Raw genomic sequence first — 19,259 nt, 5'->3', positions numbered from 1 at the left:
GGGCCACTCAAACTGGCCCTAGTGGCAGCGTGACCCTTGGACACTAACATGGCCCCAGATCTTGGGCATTCACGTGGTCTTCCATGATAACAGAAGCCTCAGACATCAGTTCAGACCCTGGCTGCAGTAGGGCCACAGACCTAGACATGGCCCTCAGCTGCAGCTCTGGCCAGACACCATGGGGTCAGGTAGCAGCACAGGCTACACAGATATTCATGGCCCCAGCTGCAGCAGGTCCCTCGGCCACCAACATGGACTCAGGTAGCTGACTTGGCCCAGGGCATCCACATGGCCCTCAGCGGCAGCATGGGCCATGGACTTCAACACAGAGCCTGGCTACAGTAGAACCAGGAACCCAGACATGGTCCTTGGTAGCAGCCTGGGTCCATTGTTTTTGTTTTTTGAGGACCATAAAGATGGCCCAAAGCATAAAGGCATTGGTGCCAAACCTGATGGCCTGAGATAACCCCTGAGACCCACATGTTGGAAGGAGAGAACTGGCTTCATCAAGTTTTTCTCAGCCCTCCACAGGGGAGCTGTGGCGTGTGTGTGTGTGTGTGTGTGTGTGTGTGTGTGTGTGTGTGTGTCCGTTGACATGCATCCAGAATAAACAACAACAACAGCAACAACAAAACTGTAATTAAAAGGGAAAAAAGCCTTAAACCTTATCCCTTTTCAAATCACTTGAAGTGCAATAACAACATGAAACCCAGACCAGGCAGTGGTGACGCACGCCTTTAATCCCAGCACTCAGGAGGCAGAGGCAGGCAGATCTCTGAATTCAAGGCCAGCCTGGTCTGTAGAGAGAGTTCTGGGACAACACAGAGAGACCTTGTCTCAAAAGACAAAACAAAACAAAAACCAGGTATGATGGAGTACATCTGTGATCCTAGCATTTGGGAGGTAGTGGAAAGGGAAAATCCGAGGTGAGTCTGGGACACCTAAGATTCTGTCTTCTTTTTTTCCCCTGAGACAAGGTCTCTCTGTGTAGCCCTGGCTGTCCTGGAACTCGCTCTGTAGACCAGGCTGGCCTTGAACTCACAGAGATCCACCTGCCTCTGCCTCCTGAGTGCTGGGATTAAAGGTGTGAGCCGCCACCGCCTGCATAGACCCTGTCTTAAAAAAAAAAGAAATGAAAAGACAGGCAAGTTCAATTATTTCCTAATGTTTGCCTTAACATAACCCTAAGAAAGAGCGGTAAGTGGAATAGATGCAGCAGAAAGTCAGTGGTTATTGTAATTTCAGTTCTGTCAGTGATAAGAATGGGACTCGGGGTCCTATACAGGTCAAGCAGGTGTCTACCACCAAGCTACACTTCCAGGCAGAGTTGATGGTTATTTAAAAAAAAAAAAAATGGAGTAATGGGGAAAACAGGAGAGAAAAAGGGTTGGAGAGGCAAGGGGCAGGGCGACGGTCCTTAGAGCCTGTGTGTCTGTATCTGCTTTCAGATTTGGAGAACTTCCAGAGGCTAGATCTGTCATTGGCTGAAGACTTTCCAGCGATCCCGAAGAAGCAGGGCAGCAGACAGCCTCAGCCCTGTCTCTCCCCTCCCCCACAGCTTCACATCTGGTACTGATGTCAACAGCGAGGTGGGCGGTGACCCGTGTTTTTCAGCTTCCTCCCAGCCTCAGGGGAGGGGCGGACTCCCCCATCCCCACCCCTTACTCACAGGGACTCTGTCACACAAGCAGAGGGGGTCCAGTCCATGGCCAGAAACAAACTTTTATTGCAAAATGGGGACTTTCAAATCACAAAGACGTCAGGTGTGGCCTCTGTCCTCTTTTTTTTTGGAGCTGAGGACCTAACAAGCGCTCTTCCACTGAGCTAAATCCCCAACCCCGCCTCTGTCCTCTTACGGAGGGGTAGAACCCGGTTCCTTTTGGTCATCTAGTCCTTCCAGGGGAATGGCTCAATGGAGATTTAAAATTGTTTTTTGAGCAGTGCTGGGGATTGAACCCTAGGCTTCACAAATGCTAGGCAAGTACTCTACTTCTGAGCTACATTTCCAGCACCCTGACAGGGACTTCGATGCTAAGTGAAGTCAGGATGTGTTTGAGAACAGAGCCCTGATTCAACAGGAGCACATAAACATGATTGGGGAAGTTTCTCCTTTGGGTTGCTGGCCCTCATTTGTACAAGGTCTTCGTGTACAACTACAGACGGGGAAACATTTAGATTTGGGAAAATGGGTTGGAAGGAGTGTGTTTGAAGAACAAGGGTGTGGAGGTGGCCGGAAACAGTTTTGTCGTCACGGTGTGTGTCTCAGTAGGAAGAGATTCGGAAGAGCCAAGACACTGTCACGTATGGTCTGGCTGTGTGGATGACTGGCTGGCGGCCATAGATGGAGGTACTCATGTGCCTGGATGGTGGTGAGGTCATTCATGGGAGTAGACAAGGACATGGTTCTGGCTGTGACGTGACCCCAGCTGGGGCATGCTGTTTTCTATGGCAGGGACCCAGCAGCAGTTCCATGATAGACATGGAACACGGTTGGGCTGTTTGTGTGGCTGTGTAGGTGGTAGCTGGATTGGGATTGTGAGGACAAGGAGTGGTGTGGTGTCTGGCTTGGTGGGGGAATCTGGTTATATGCTTGTGAGTCCAGATGCCAGATGGTGTATACTACATTTAAGTAGTCTGAAAGCCTATGCAGCCCCTAGGTGGTACACACCTGTAATTCCAGCACTCAGGAACCTGAGGCAGGAGGATCACAAGTTTGAGACCTGCCTGTGCTACATAGCCAGACCCTGGTTCAGAGATCCCTCTTCAAAAAAAAAAAAAAAAAAAAAAAAGCATACACATCAGTTGCCTTGTAGTTGTGTAGGGGAATGTGGTCCTGGGTCATGGCAGCTGCCTGGATACATGATGTGTGGTATGGTGTAGCTTCTGAGACACCTGGTTCACACACCCCCTTGAGGCTATCATCCCAGGTGGCTCCCACCCCTTCCTTCATCTGGACTGGTCGCCAGTGGGCCAGACCTGGAGCTGGAAGTCTGGAGGGATGTTGAAAAGTCCACTGACAGCTGGCTGCAGACTCAAGTCATCCGGTGGGCATGGCGTATCCAGGGAGAAGGCTTGCAGGATGGCGGTGAAGAAAAGCCATAGCTCTGCTCGAGCCAGGCCTTCTCCTAGGCAGACCCGCTTACCTGGCAGGAGTGCGGGAGGCTGAGTCAGCTGTGCTCACATGGGGGGAGGGCATGGAGGAGGGGGAGCCAACAGAGACCCCGGGGTGCAGGAAAGTGCCTCCCCAACTGGCACTGACACCCACTGGTTATATCCAGTCAGCACCCTCTGGTTATCCCTAAGGCCTAGTAGATACCTAAGGAGAAGGGCAGGAAGGCTTCATGTTTCCTCAACCGGCCATCAGTGTCCAGGAAGCGGTCTGGGTGGAACTCTTCGGGGTTCTGGAAAACCTCAGGGTCATGCAGTACAGAGCCGATCAGGGGGAAGACCTCAGTGCCCTGGGGGGAAAAGATGAAAGCTCACATACACAGGTTTCCTATTGATAATTTTAATATAACTTGATTAAAAATCAAATAAAAAGATATATATATATATATAGTGATTTGTTAATTTCTTATTTTATCGTTAACTGTATTTGCTTTTGTCTAATATTGACTGTCAACTTGAAATTCAAGCAAGTTAAGGATAGGTAAATACTACCTCCCAAGTGCTGGGATTAAAAGCATGTGTCACCACTGCTGGGTCATAGTTTTTTTTTTTTTTTTTTGGTTTTTCGAGACAGGGTTTCTCTGTGTAGCTTTGCGCCTTTTCCTGGAACTCACTTGGTAGCCCAGGCTGGCCTCTAACTCACAGAGATCTGCCTGGCTCTGCCTCCCGAGTGCTGGGATTAAAGGCATGCGCCACCACCGCCCGGCTGGGTCATAGTTTTTAAAAATTGAAAAAAAATTATAAAATAAAAAATGAAAATAAATATATACTAAGGGCCAGGTGTGGTGGTGCACACCTTTAATCCCAGCACTCAGGAGGCAGAGCCAGGTGGATCTCTGAGTTCAAGGTCAGCCTGGTCTACATAGTGAGACCCTATTTCAAACAACAACAAAAAACTCCACAAACAACCAAAACCCAAAACCGAACAAGTCAGTGTTAAGTAAATGCATCTGTATCTTTCACTCTCCTTTCTCCCATTTGCCCCTACTTTCCTTCAAGACAGGGTCTCACTATGTAGCCCAGGTTAGCCTTCAACCTGCAGGACTTACAGGCATCTGCCATTGTGTTGGGATAATCAAATGCTTTCTCTGGGTACTCACACACATACAGCCTCGTGTGTAACAGTTGCACACGGTGTCCTACTTCCTTTGCTCTTTCCTTGAATCTCTGGAATAAGCCCAGGAAGGAGATAATAATATGTCCAATTTAAAGACAAGAGAATCTGGATGTGGTGGCACATGCCTATAATCTCAACACTGCGGAGGCTGAGACAGGAAGATGGCAAGATTGCAAGTTCAAGGCCAGCCTGGGCTACTTCACAAGCTCTTGTTTCAAAAGAGAAGAAAAAAGGGCGGGTGCCTAGGGATGTCAGTCAGTGGTGGAACATTTGCTGAATGTGTGAGAGGTGCTGGGTTCAACCCCTACTACCCAATGGGGGGTGGGAAGGAAGGTAAAAAAAGATGAGGAAGCTAAGGCCTGGAGAGCTTAAGCAGTAGCCAAAGGAAACCCCGGGGCAGCCTGGCAGAGTGTGTTCTTTTTACATTGTTTTGAAATTCTGGGAGTATGTTGTGATACCGAGATTAAGCTGTGGCTGTCCAAAGTCACCTCTCTGGGGAATGCCTCCAAAGGCAAAGGCAAGGGTGTGTGTGTGTGGGGGGGGGGGGGGGGGGGAGCTGTCCCTGAAGGCCACAGCCAGGCAGGGCTGAGCCTCTCAAGCCAGATCAGAGCTTGTTATATATATCCTTGGGGCTGTTATGTTAGAGCATGGGTTCTCAACCTGCCTAATGCTGGGACCCTTTAATATAGTTTCTTGTGTTGTGGTGACCCCCCCAACCATAGAATTATTTCGTTGCTACTTCATAACTGCCATTTTGCTACTGTTATGAATCATAATGTAAATATCTGATATGTGGGATATCTAATATGTGGCCCCTGTAAAAGGGTCGTTCGATTCCCAGGTTGAGAACCATTGCATTAGAGGGTGAAGGCAGGCGGGGGAGCTGGAGGAGAGAGGCAAGACATTCTTTGCTCAGCAGCCTGGCCCGTGGGTTGTGAGCTGGGAAGGTGAAGGAGCTTCACCAAAAGCGCCACAGGACTGTTGTTAAATAACAGAAAGGGCAGGTAGAAGTGGTTAAAGTTTAGGTTCTAGGCCGGGCGTTGGTGGCGCACGCCTTTAATCCCAGCACTCAGGAGGCAGAGCCAGGCGGATCTCTGTGAGTTAGAGGCCAGCCTGGTCTACAAAGTGAGTTCCAGGAAAGGCGCAAAGCTACACAGAGAAACCCTGTCTCGAAAAACCAAAAAAAAAAAAAAAAAAAAAAAAAAAGTTTAGGTTCTGGGTTTAAATCCTGTCTTCCTACTTGAGGGCTGGGTGAATTCCTACAGATTTTAGTTTTTCAATCTCTAAAGTGAGTGTGATAATTACACAGGATTGTTTTGGAGATGAAAGAAAATAATACTAAATGAAAGCATTCAGAACAACAGCTGGCACAATGTAAAGGATATGTTAGATTCATGTTATTGTGACATTGTGGTTGTCCTTTGTATGTACACAGGGCACCCACCCACCACTAAGAGCTGGGTAGGTGTTTTATAAGCATTATCTTTCAAGTCCAAATTGGATATTATTATTATTATTATTCTCAATTTATAAGAGGGGCATATTGAAACTCAGTGGATGAAACAATTTGTTCAAGTTCTAGCTAAGAAAACAGCAGGGCTAAAAACATAAGGATTTGATTCAAGAAGGAGCGGCTGCCAATCTTATCTCAGGATTGAGGCTATATCGCCCCCTGGTGGTTGTATGTCTGAAGTGTTTTTCAGTTGAGGCCAAAGAGAAAGGGGTGGTGGTTGTGGGGAGGATCCAGACAGACACAGAGAAATCAAAACTCGAGTCCCTAGGGCAGAGATAACTGCTGTGGCCATGCCACACACCCACCTGGGGCAGAGTGTATCCTCGGAAGCGAGTGGTCCTTGTGAGGGTGTGGGGCATTCCCATGGGCACCAGTGCCAGCAGCCTCTGAGCCTCATGTAGAACTGCATCCGTGTAAGGGAGGCGTACGCGATCGCTCAGACTCGGAGCCTTGCCGGGACCCAGCTCCTGGATCAACTCCTCCCGAACTCGCTCTGCATGCAAGAGGAGGGTTGCAGGTCACGGGTGGGATGGACCCTGGGGTCCTCCTTCTGGGAGCCTCATCTTCTTGTGCAGTAGTGGTTTGGGGGTGAGGCTGGCAACAGGCGAAGAGCAGCTAGGCTTGGTTGGGGTCTCATTCATCCTATTTGCCGGGTATGTATCTATTTTGTCTTAACTCCGGTAACCAAAAAAATGGAGGACGCTGTTTTTTTGTTTTGTTTTGAGACAGGGTCTCACACTATAGTCTAGGCTAGAGTGTAACTCAATGCATAACCAAGGCTGGGACTCACTCACCATGCTCTTGTCTCATAGCTTACTAAGTGCTGGGATTACAGCTGTGTACTGTCTCATCTGGATGATGACTCTGTGTGTGTGAGTGTGTGGGTGTGCACATAAGTGTGCTTGGGTGGAGGCCTAGGGAGGGTGTCAGGTGCCTGCTCTACCATTCTCCACCTTAATCCCTGAGACAGGGTCTCTCACTGAACCTGGAGCTCGGCTGGCAGCCAGCAAGTCCCGGAGATTCTCCTGTCTCAGGCCCTCATCCCTTTTCATGTCTTAGTCCTGGTTACAGTTAAGTGCAGACATGCCATGCTTTTTACTGAGTGGTGGAGGTATGAACTCAGTTCCTCATGTTGTACCGAAAGTGCTCTTACCCTCTGAGCCATCTCCCCAGCCCTGATCACAATTTTTTTTTTTTTCAGAGCTGAGGACCGAACCCAGGGCCTTGCGCTTGCTAGGCAAGCGCTCTACCACTGAGCTAAATCCCCAACCCCACAATTTTTAATCTCCAGTCCTGATCCAGTGTCTTGCAGAGCTTGGATTCATCTCTTTTGTAGGCTTAGGCCCTTCTGAGGTGACTTTAATATCCCTCCCCTTACATACACCCTTCATTTTTTCCTTTCTCTTGAGACAGGGCTACGTAGCCAAGGCTGGCACTCACTATGTAGAAAAGGCTAGCCTTGAACTTGTGGCAATCATCCTGCTTCAGGCCTTCTGAGTGCTGGGATTACAGGCATGAGCCACCGTCCCTGCTCAGCATCCCCTTTGAAACCAGCTCCATCTTCATCCTTTCTGTACCTAGCTCAGACTGAGTCTTCTGTCCTCAGTTTCCCAGCTAGAAACTCAAGTCTGCCCCGGACAAGTCCTTCCTTCCTCATTCTCCATGACCTGCCTATTCTGCCCTCGCTCCCGTGCCTCCATAGCCTGGCCTACCCCCAGCTTCTTACTTATTCAGGTTTCTGTCCACTTTCCTAGGTGCTTGGTACCCTCTCATATTTACAGTCCACTGAATGCATGTGTGTGTGCACACACACGTGAGTTCGTGCATGCATTTGTGTGTGTGTGTGTGTGTGTGTGTGTGTGTGTGTGTGTGTTGGGGGGGTAGCTGGGAATGATACCCAGAGCTTCATGGATGCTAGGTAATCACTACTGTTGAGCACATCCCCACCTCACCAGTGGATTCTAATCAAGGGCTCGTGAACCTCCCTCTCCACCCTCCCCTGAAGTTCTAGGCAAGAGCTCTGCCTCTGAGCTACAGTCTCCTACAGTTCATCCTGTCACGGCAGCTGGACGATTTTCTAAAATACAGACTTAAGCTGAGTGCTAATTCACACCTATAAACTCATTTGAGCCAGGACACTGAGTTAGAGGCCAGCTATACAGTGAGTAGCAGGCCAGCTTGGGCTGCAGAGTAAGACCCTATCTCAAACAAAAGTAAGTAAATAAATAAATGTAAATTTAATCATGTCTTCCCTGCTCAAGGTCCTTCTATGGCTCCCCATGACTGGGGACAAGGCACATGATAAAGGTAACAAGGTGCCATAGACAGGTCTTGTCTTGCCTTTCACTATATCTCGGACTATGATCGGAAGCTCCCTCACCGCTTGGGGAACCCTAAACTCCGTGCTCATGTCCATCTCCCTGCATGTTCTGTCCTCCGGAACCATCACTTGGGTTCCGGGGGCCTGGCTGGTGGGGACAGTTTCTTACGTTGCACTTGCGGGTATCTCATCAGGAGCAGGAGGGTATAGCAGATGGTGGCACCGATGGTCATCGTCCCAGCGAACAGCAGATAGGTGACTGTCATCAGCAAGTTCTTCTCAGTGAATTCTGTGCCTGGGTCTTGTTTCTCCTGAACATTAAGAGAAATGTTTGGCCGGGCGGTGGTGCCTCCCAGCACTCGGGAGGCAGAGCCAGGCGGATCTCTGTGAGTTCGAGGCCAGCCTGGGCTACCAAGTGAGTTCCAGGAAAGGCGCAAAGCTACACAGAGAAACCCTGTCTCGAAAAACCAAAAAAAAAAAAGAGGAATGTTTGGGACAAGTTGAGGAATGAGGGACTGTGATTTGAGTGGGATAAAGATTCAAGGGGAAAAAAAATCTTTTTTTTTTTTTTTTAAATTTCATTTGTGGGCTTGTGTATGCCATGGCATGCACATGGACAACTTGTAGGCGTTGATTCTGTCCTTCCACTGTGTGGGTCCCGGGGCTCAAACACAGGTAGTCAGACTTGGTGTCAAACATCTTTACCCAGAGACATGCCATTGTCCATTCCCCTCTGTTTTGAAACAGGGTCACATGTAGCCTAAGCTAGCCTTAAATTTGCTATATAGCTGAAGATGAACTGCTGCTTCTCCCTCCCAGGTGTTGGGATGACAGATGTGAGTTCATTCCCAGGTCATGTGGTACTAGGGGTGGAACCCAGGACTTCCTGAACGGTAGGCAGAATTGTCAGCCGAGTTATATCTTCCACGAAGAGACATATTGGTAGAGAAAGAGACCTGAAGCCGAGCCTGGTGGTTTAGCCCCTGGGAGGCAGAAGCAGTGTGTGTGTGTGTGTGTGTGTGTGTGTGTGTGTGTGTGTGTGTGTGTCCTCTGCAAGTTCCAGGCCAGCCTGGGCTACAGAGTGAGTTTTGGGCCAGCCTGAGATACAGAGTAAAACTATATCTCACCAAGAATAAAAAGGGAAGAGACCAATGGAAATCCTTAGAATTTCCTCTGTAAAGTAGGTGAAGACTCAAGAAGGGATGGTCTCTTCTCCCAGCAAAGCAAACCATTCCCATCCAGAGTTCAGCCCAGGGATGAGGACTCAGCAGATGCGAAGTAAATGGACTATCAGTCGGGCCAGTAGCCATATTCCAGAGGGACCCTTTCCTCTCCCAAGTTGCCACACCTGTGCCATCTTCAGCAGGAAAGCATCGACGACGTCACGTGCAGGACCTGAAGTGTGGACGCTTTCCTGGTGCCGCTGTACCTGCTGGACAACGAAGGCAGCCAGGGTACCCAAGTGGTGCTGGAGCTGCGTGTGCGGGCCTGGCAAGGGCTGAAGCAGCCAGGAGAACATCTCGTAGGCCTGTGGGTGCAGGAAGACAGCTTGTTCTCAGTGAGCTCACTCGGAAGCTCTGAGGCTGGGGAAGGTTCCCACCATTTACCTGGCCCCACGGGGAGCTGATCCCCAACAAGGTACCACTTGCTGCCTGGATCACAGCCTGGAACTCTTTATCTTCGTAGGGCAAACGGACGCCAAAGAGGAGGGAACAGACGACATTAGAGGTGGCCTGGGCCAGCAGCATAGAAGGGTTGAACGGACATCCTGTGAGGCATGGACAGCCGGGGCGGGGAGAGAGAGGGAGAAGACTGGATTAGATGAAGAGACAGGACACAGAGAGAGTTAAAGCTAGGTGTGGTGGCTCACACCTGTAATCCCAGCCTTGAAAAGTCAAGGCAGGACTGCTGGGAGTTCCAGGACCGCCAGGGCTACAGAGAATGAGTCCATGTCTCAAAAAACAAAAACAACAAAAGTCGAGAGAGCAGGATGTCTATCTCCGGGTCGTAGCATTTGTGGTGTTGACCAGCCAGGAACGAATTAAGAATGGGTGATGTTGAGAAAGGCAAGGAGATTTTTGTTCAGAAGTGTGCCTGGTGCCACACTCTGGAAAAGGGAGGCAAGCGTAAGACTGGACTGAATCTCCGTGTTCTGTTTGGGCGAAAGACAGGTCAGGCTGCTGGATTCTCTTACACAGATGCCAACAAGATCAAAGGCATCACCTGGGGAGGGGATACCTGAGGGAGCATTTGGAGAATCCCAAAAAGTACATCCCTGGAACAAAAACAGTCTTCGCTGGAATTAAGAAGGGAGAAAGGGCAGACCTAATAGTTTATCTTAAAAAGGTCTCTAAGAGTTACACCATTGCCTCATTTATCACATAACAAATGTCTCATGGCTTTTTTGTTTGTTTGTTTTTGGTTTTGGTTTTGGTTTTTTCGAGACAGGGTCCCTCTGTGTAGCTTTGGTGCCTGTCCTGGAATTCACTTTGTAGACCAGGCTAGCCTCAAACTCACAGAGATCCGCCTGCCTATGCCTCCCAAGTGCTGGGATTAAAGGCATGCGCCACCACCTCCCAGCTGTCTCATGGCTTTTAATATATGTCGTGATTTAACTCATACACCAACATTCAGATCATGAATGGCTAACAATGTTTTTGTTGGGCAGTCCTGATTTAAGTAAAACTGACTTGTATGTAGTAAAGTGGATGTGATCCTTCTTAAAACAACAATTCCAGTTGCTAAGTCCTATCACTTTTCTCCCTTTCTCAAGATGAGATTGGACTTAATTAGTAATGTAATTAGTAATTCTACTCTCCACAGAGATGGGGGTGTCAGTATAAACCTACTGAACGGTTTTGTATTTTGATTTATATAACTGGGCATACGAGTATGTTTAAACACCAGGAGAATTCTATCACTGTCTCAGAAGTGAGAAGACTCACCTGTGTTTCTGTTTGTGTTCACTGGCCTGTGACAGACAAGGACTACATGCCAGGAAGCAACTGTCTATTCTTGACAATGCCGATTTAATTAGAATGCCCTATGTCGAGGGTGCTGCCTTTACCATTGAAAGGCACTTACAGTGGCTTATGTATGTTATCAAATAAAAAGTATTTAACACACACACACACACACACACACACACACACACACACACACACACACACACAAACCTCAAACCCCCAAAACAAAACAACAAAAGGAGTCAGACATGATAGCTCACACCTGTAATCCCATCACTTGGAGACTGAGGTAGAAGGACTAGTCACCAGTTCTAGGCTAGCCTGGCCCAACTAGTGAAATTCTGTTTTAAACAAAACAAGACAAAGTAGGAAGGGGGTAAAGATGGAAGAAGGGAGCGAGGAGGAGAGAGACTACAATGTCCCAGGGATAGAGAGAGCTGCTGTGACACCCCCAGGTAAGAAAGGACTCAGTCAGTGTGGAGGTGAGCAAAGCGCCCCCCCCCCCCCCTGCTCCCAGCAGATTCACCACCACCCGGGGAACAATGGAGATAGTTCCTCTTCCTCTTGGCGGGAAGCATTTGTTGGCCCCTCCCTGCTGACCTTCTGTCTTCTGGAATGCCTCCACCAGATTCTGCACCTCTGCTTGGATCAGCTCCTCGCCTTCTCGCTTGCCCATGCCCAGGTCCCGTAGAGCGAGCAGGGTGAATTTCCTCAGCTGTTTCCACCGCTCCCCATTGGCAAAGAAAACCCCTGCATAGAAAGCTAGATTCAAGAAGGGAGTGGTTCCATCCTCCCAGTGAGATGCCCCTAGGGCCCTGTCCTGAATCTGTACCAGTCTGGCACACATGTGTGCCTGTGCATGTGTGTGTGTGTGCGTGCGTGCGTGTGTGTGTGTGTGTGTATGTGTGTGTGAGACGAGGTCCTCCATAAGTGCATAACTGAGTTAGCTTTTTATCCTTTGAGCTTAATCCAGAGGAGATTGTCTCCTGAATGTGTGACTAACCCCCCCACCCCATCACCTTTTTATCTCTTTGTCCCATCTGCGCATCCCAGCATGCATGGTCAGATGAGGCCATGGCGAGAATATGAACAGAAATCCTCTGCCCACGATGCCTGCTCAGCACAGATCTCCCCTGCAGATCGGTGCTGTGGCACTTGTTGTAGTGGCACTTGGAAGCTGTCCTTGGCCCTCTCATGTCTGACGCTCTAGCCTGCAGACCTTTCTTCTCCCCATCTCAGCCCACCATCCACCCTCTGGCTGTTATACAGAGCCGTAGGCCTCTCATGCTCTTGTCTCTTCCAAATGCCTTCTCTCCCCATCCTTAGCCCTTGGCCTGGTCTAGCTCGTCTCTTCCATCCTTCAGTTCTATTCACTTTGCCTGTTGAAAAGTTACAGATTTCAGAAAACCAGAAGCCCAGCTGCTCCGGTGTGACTCACAGGACTGCAAGGTGACCAGAGTCACAATGACTTTTAGCTTTATTAATCATCTATTACAACTTCTCTCATTTCCTCAAAGGCATCATGATTCCCCACCCTGAACTGGGTCCTTGCCGTTTTCTCTGTCTGTATCAAGTTCATGCCCCTCCATCATATTAGGGGTTGCTGGCCATGAACCTAGGGCATTCAACGTGCATGTTAAGCTCTCTACCACTGAGCCACGCCCCAGCCCCTCACTGGGGGATTCTAGGCAGGGGCACTACCAACAAGCCACGCCCTCAGCCCCTCACTGGGGGATTCTAGGCAGGGGCTGTACTACTGAGCCACATCCAGCCCCTCTCTGGGGGATTCTAGGCAAGCATTCTCCACTGAACAAGACCTTCAATCATCACTGGTGGGTCTGTGCGTGTTCTACCACTGAACTAGATATCCTTAGTGAAAAGTTTTTGCACCCCGATAAGCCTCTCCGCCAACACAGCAATCCAAACCAGACCAAATCAGACCAAATTAGAAAAAGCCCCGGTTTAATGGGTAAAGCGTTCCTGGGTGATTCTCTGGCCCCCCCAGAGAGGAGATAGGGACGAGAGACTGAAAAACCATATGTCTGTTTTCTGGGATGCAGTTTAAATACCTTGTGGGAGTGGTCTTGAGCATCTCTGGGGGAGGCACTGTGTTTGGTGGGACTTTCTGAGGGACAGGGTCTGGGCAGAGAGGTGGGGCTTCCACCAGAACATTCCAGACTCTTTGGATATATGAATGCCAAGGTGCCATATACTCAAAGAGTCTGGAATGTTCTGGTGGTAGCTCTACCTCAGTCCCTGTGGTGTCTTTTACAAAATCTATTTAAATTGATACATTCTGTCCTGAACGCTTGATTTCTCTGAGCACTAAGGCCTGGCCATAGTACCCTCTTGATAACCAGTCAAGGTGGCCTCCAGAGGGAACCTTAGAATTTTCCATCCTCTGCGATCTTTTTTTGTTGGTGTGGAGATAAATGGACAGAACTGCCCTAGGTCCATGGTGTTTGGGTTCTGTGTTCCCACCCTCCCTACAGCAGCCAGTGTCCCACAGCACTGGTCTTGTTGGGTAGGGTCATGGTGCCTCCAGATTCCTGCCTATCTGGAAACTGGGACCCTGAAAATTCTGCCCTGACCATGCTGCTGGGGACACTGGCCCCTCCCCCACTTCCCCAAACTTTACCTACCCACCCTCCTCCTACGGGGGCCACACGTTCCATTCAGTGGACAACATTCCTCAATTTCCCCCCCCCCCAAAGGTCTAAGACCAAATTCCTCCTCCTTATCCACCTTCCTGCCCTCTCCTCTCCGCTAGTCCCCAGCGTCTCAACCTACCTCCTGGTCCCCTTTATACACTGGCCTGATGCCCCGAATTTTCCCGTTTCTTCTCATACTCGATCTCGCCAGACTTCTGCCCTGCTCTGCCCTCTCTGAGAGATAGATAGAGATGATGGAATTGTCTGGGTCGGCCTGCCCTTCTCTCTTCAGGACAAATAGAAAAGCAATTGGGTTCCTTCTCTACTAATCCTTATATCAAGTAGTTCCGTTATCTGTCTCAGGCCTACGATCCCACCTGACATGACCTTGATGTGATCCAGGCCTCCACTCACTCTCCAGGAGTGAATTCGAGTTCAGGCAGCAGCTAGGCAGTATGCAGACCAAACCCACCTAGTGGACAATATGACATCTCACTAGGGTCCTACAGTTCCCTCACCAATTTCTGTCATGGGGGTGGATGGGATCCCTTCCTTCCCACTTAAGACCCTGACACTTTCCTGCATTCTTGCAGGGCGATTCTTCTCACACTCTTTTTCTAGTCAGACCTGCTTGTACCGCTGCTTGGTTGGGATATTCTCAGCTGCTTTGGGGCCACACTCACCTTGGCTACCACACACTCTCCTGAGTATTTCACAGGTCCATTCCTCCTGCCAGACATGTGCCAAGGTCAATCTACAGGGGGCCCTCCTCAGCCTCTGCTCCAGCTTTGAGGACAAAAATCGGGTGAGGATTGGCAGGGCAACAGCAGATGTGGTGGCCCAAGTACTCCTGGAACATGTCATTCCTAGATTTGGCCTGCCACAGACCGTACAAAATGGACAACGGGCCAGCAGCCTTCACTTCCAGGGTCATGGAGCTGGTGTTAGATGCTCTCAACATTTCCTGGAAGGTCCACATTCCCTATTGTCCATAATCGTCAGGAAAGGTTGAGAAGGCCAGTGGACTCATCAAATGACAGCTCACCAAGCTCTCCAGTGAACTCAGGTTATCTTGGCCCTCCTTTCTCCCCATTGCCCCCACCTGCCTCTAGGCCACCCCACGCTCTCCTACAGGCCTGATCCCTTTTGAGCTCCTTTATGGAAGGCCCTTCCTCCTCAATCACCACCTCCCGACCCAAACTCCTCCACTGGCTGGGTACCTCCCCTACAGCTCCTTTCTGAGGTCTCTTCTCTGTTCACATGCTGACAGCCATCTCCCTGTCCCCACACCAACGGGCCCAACTGCCCCTGAGCCAGCCCCACTCTCCCCAGGGGACAGAGTACTCCTCAAACAGCTAGCCCCTAAGTCTCTTGAGCCCCGATGGACAGGACCTTATGCTGTGATCCTCACCACCCCCTCAGCTGCCAAGCTCCTGGGACATCAACGCTGGTACCATCTCTCCAGGCTCAAGTGGGCACTTGTTCAGGATATGTGGTCTGTCCAGCAGCTGGGACCCTCCATCCTCTGGTTTTCCAAGATGTCCCAATGAAGGGCCAATCTGCTCTTCTGCCCTGCTCATTCATCTTTGTGGTATAACTAGGGCAGATGTTAATAATCTGTTGTTGTTTTTTTCCTAGCAACTTGCCTTCTCTGCTTCATCAAGAAACAGATGCCTGAGGTCTCCAGGATGACAATTTACTGGATGCTCCTCCACTCATACCTCCTGCTGAATGTGAGCCCACCAACTCCTCACTCACCCCTTCTCCATGTTGCCCCATGCCCGCAGGAAGTAGCCATATTTGAACTGCTGTCCCTATACCCGAAGAGTCTGAAATGTTCTGGTGGAAGCCCCACCTCTCTGCCCAGACCCTGTCCCTCAGAAAGTCCTGCCAAACACGGGGTGGGGGGTGTGGGGACGCCATAGGGTATTTAAACTGCACCCCAGGCTGGGCGGTGGTGGTGCACACTTTTAATCCCAGCACTCAGGAGGCAGAGCCAGGCGGATCTCTGTGAGTTCGAGGCCAGCCTGGTCTACAGAGCGAGATCCACGACAGGCACCAAAACAACACAGAGAAACACTGTCTCGAAACAAAACAAAACAAAACAAAACAGCTGCACTCCAGACAACAAACGTGGTTTTTTTGGTCTTTCATCCCTGTCTCCTCTCTGGGGATGCCGGAGAATCACCCGGAACGCTTTACCCATTAAAGTGGGACTTTTTCTAATTCGGTCTGATTTGGATTGCTGTGTTGGCGGAGAGGCTTATCGGGGTGCAAAACCTTCTCACTTAGTCCTGTTTTTTTTTTTTTTTCACGACAGGGTCACACTGTCTTGTACTATGTAGCCCAAGCTGGCCTTGAAACTCACTATGTAGCCCAGGTTGGCCTGAAACTTGAGTCCCTACAGTCTCAGCCTACTAAATGCTGGGGTTGCAGACTTGGATCGCCACACCTGGTCAAGCTCCTGTACCGTGAGTGCTTGTCTATCAATTCAGACCCTTGAGTAGTAATTATTGTCACTATAGGTCGGCAATTAGTGAGTAAACACTCATTTGGCACAAGCCCAGTTCTACTTGGGCCTTAGTACAACCCTAAGTGACAGTCACCATTTATCATCCCATTTCGAAGAGAAGGAGAGGCACTAAGTCACCTGCAAAAATAACCTCCATACCTGTAAGTGGGGGCAGGACCCACCAGCTCCCATTTGCCCTCATGACTCACCATGACCACCAAAAGTCTTGTCCAGCGTTGCCAACGTTCCCCGCCCGCTGAATTCCTCAGCCTGACCTCCCAAGGCCTCTCGTACAGCATCATGCCCAACCAGGACCACCACACGGCGCCAGGGCCCCAGGTGTATGGTAAACACAGGCCCATACTTCTTACTCAGCTGGGGGCAGAAAGGGAGGGAGAAGAGGGTGATAACTGGTCCCAGGAGCTGCCTCCAACAGCCAGGCTGTATTAGTACCTCGGATAAGTCATGTGGTCTGGCTTTTGCCCCTATACCAGGAACTGGTCCCCTCTGACCCCAAGCAAAAATACTTGGGAGGTTGTTCTCTTTTTGCATGGGAGTATAGAGTGGGTGCTTCTTAAACACATCCTTGTGCCTTCTCTCTCACTTCCAGGCTCTAACCTCTGATCTTGGGACCATCCACAACCAGTTTTGGTTTCCCATAATCTCCCTTTCCCCAATATCCAGCTACCCATTTCAACCTCTGCTAAACCCTTAAATCCCACGGTAGTTTCAGTGAAACGTGTCCCATCTCTCTCCCTTAGACGCCCACCCCCTTTTTCTGTCCTTAAAATTTCCTCAGAATATTTTTGAATGGAATGTTTCACCCCCCACTACCCCAGGCAGGTTGGGACTGCCTCCCCATCCTCCCACCCGGTGGCAGGAACTCCTAGCTCCCTCCTAGCTGAGCTACACCCATCCTCCCACTCCGGGAGTCTCTGAGGCAGATTCTTTTAGCCCAGGATGCTCTCTGCTCAGCCCCTCCAGCCTCCACAAGCTTCCAGATGCTTCCCTCCCAACATGGGAACTGGGAACAAGTTTGCCCACTACCATTCTCGCCTCAGAGAGTGCCTGCTTTGCAGTTTTGGTCCCAGCTCACTACCTTCCCAGCATTCTGTGGGTCCCTGCGACCTGGGACCCCTGCCTCTCTGGGTCCTGCTCTCATTTCTTTCTAAATCTCTGTGAACTGTGTCCCTCCCAGCTCTAGCCCCTTTCTTAGCCCAGGACTACCTGCCCCTGCCCCTCCTGGGTCCCGCTTCCCCTTGGTCCCGCTTCCAGGACTAAGGGAGCTCTGCCCTTCCCATCCTGGGCACCCTTCCTTGCTCAGCGCAGGTCAGCACGTTCGCACCCTCAGCTCAAGACATTCTTAGTCCCTTTGCCCCGAGGACCCTTGCCTCTGCCTTCTTTCTAAAACAGCCTAAGACTCTTGCAGAGCCCAGGCACTCAGGAGATCCGCCGCCCCCCCTCCTCACCCTTGGTTAGGATGTCCCTACGTCCCCTCACCCGCAAGAGCCCGGAGTACAGCGCCCCGGGACGCAGCTGCAGGAGGTTCCCCAGCAGCGGCAGCGGGGTGGGCCCCGGGGGCAGGTGGCCTCCAGCCGGGGTCCTGGGCAGTCCCAGCGCCAGCAGCAACAGCAGCAGCAGCGCTAGCAGCAGTGCCCAGGTGCTAGCTGCCTCCATCTCTGCAGGTCGGCTCGATCTCCACCTCCTAGAAGCTCCCGGCCGCCTGGCCAGTTAGGGGCGGGAACGGGGCGGCTCCCTCCTCAACGAAATCAGGCGGAGGGAGGCGGGGCAGCCTCCTGCAAGGCGTCGCTCCCTGCACCCGAATTTCTCCGCCTCCGACCCGCAGACGCTAGAGGTCCCACACCAATGCACGAACGGATCTCCCAGGTCATCTAGGTTTTCCTGGGGTTCAGAGGGAGGAGACAGTGACTTGGGCCCCAGGTAGGGCGTAGTAAGCGAACGAGAGGAACCTGGGAGCAGGAGACTTTGGCTGGCTGCAGCGGCCACACCTCGCAGGGCGGTGACCCTGGGTGGCTCTGCCCGGCTCCCTCTCCCTCTGCTTATCTTGGTGTGCGTGCTTGCGTGCATATGTCACCGTGTCTTGGAGGCAGTTTCCTCCCGCATCCTACCTTCACCAACTAGGAGGGACTTGACATTCTGTTGTCCCTAGATTACAAGGCTCCGTGACATAGCTATCCGACCTAGATCAGTCTGGATTGGTGGAATCATTCTTTGGTTTTGAAACGGGGTCGCAGGTAGCCCCGGCTGCCCTGAAACTCTGGGTGTAACTAAGGATGACCTTGAACTTCTTAATCCTCCTGCCTCCACTGCTCACTGGTGGGATTAAAGGCTTGCTACATCAAGCCTTGTTGGTTGACTCATTTGTGTGTGTGGTGTGGTGTGGTGTGGTGTGGTGTGTGTGTGTGTGTGTGTGTTTTAAATTAGTTTTTGAGTGTGTATCTGTGTGTTCGTGTTTCTCTGTATATGTGTTAACATGTGTATGGGGGTGCTCCTACATGGGTGTTGCCAGGCAGGTGGAGTTGACATCCCACAATTCCTCTCCACTGTATTTATTTAGGCAGGTTTTCTCTGGAATTCCTCCTCTAGCTGACCGGTTTGCCCCAGGGGTCACCTGTCTTCCTTATAAGTGTTCTGGGCCTATAAACGCCAGTCCTCAGGTGGAAGTGCTTATCCACTCTGCCATCTCCCAGCCCTAATTTATTTTTTATTAGCACATGTTAATGATACATATAATAATGAGTTTCATTCTGGCATTTTCAAGCACATACAACATATTTTTTATCCTATTCAACCTGTTACCTGATGAGTTTTATTAGGGTTGCTTACAGGGTCTTAGGTGAGAGATTGTTTACAATCTTATTCTGAGGCCACACCACTGAAAGGAATCTCTCCCTCTTCCAGGGACTATCACTGCCTCAGAGTGGCTGGGGGCCCCATGAGCCCCTCTCTCCTAGCTCCATTGTTTCACTGATTCACTTGGAGCAGTGGTTC

General features: G+C 50.5%; 1 protein-coding gene and 1 pseudogene across 1 annotated transcript; one reads left to right on the top strand and one right to left on the bottom strand.

Annotated features, from left to right (window-relative positions):
• Positions 1-2,776: 2,776 nt before the first annotated feature.
• LOC131924480 (cytochrome P450 2S1) lies at positions 2,777-17,932 on the bottom strand. The gene is made up of 9 exons (XM_059279766.1): positions 17,748-17,932; positions 16,457-16,622; positions 11,685-11,834; positions 9,726-9,886; positions 9,467-9,646; positions 8,288-8,429; positions 6,104-6,291; positions 3,317-3,458; positions 2,777-3,143 (listed from the first exon to the last, which is right to left on the bottom strand). Exons 1-9 carry the CDS (start codon positions 17,922-17,924, stop codon positions 2,947-2,949), a joined length of 1,503 nt encoding a protein of 500 aa, XP_059135749.1. The 5' UTR covers positions 17,925-17,932; the 3' UTR covers positions 2,777-2,946.
• Positions 9,346-10,796, top strand: LOC131924468 (cytochrome c-like; annotated as a pseudogene).
• Positions 17,933-19,259: the final 1,327 nt, after the last annotated feature.

The sequence above is a fragment of the Peromyscus eremicus genome, chromosome 1 (genome assembly GCF_949786415.1).
Source record: "Peromyscus eremicus chromosome 1, PerEre_H2_v1, whole genome shotgun sequence".
Classification (NCBI taxonomy): Eukaryota; Metazoa; Chordata; class Mammalia; order Rodentia; family Cricetidae; genus Peromyscus; species Peromyscus eremicus.
Note: the sequence above shows the minus strand (reverse complement) of the source record. Positions and strands in the feature narration are given on the sequence as shown.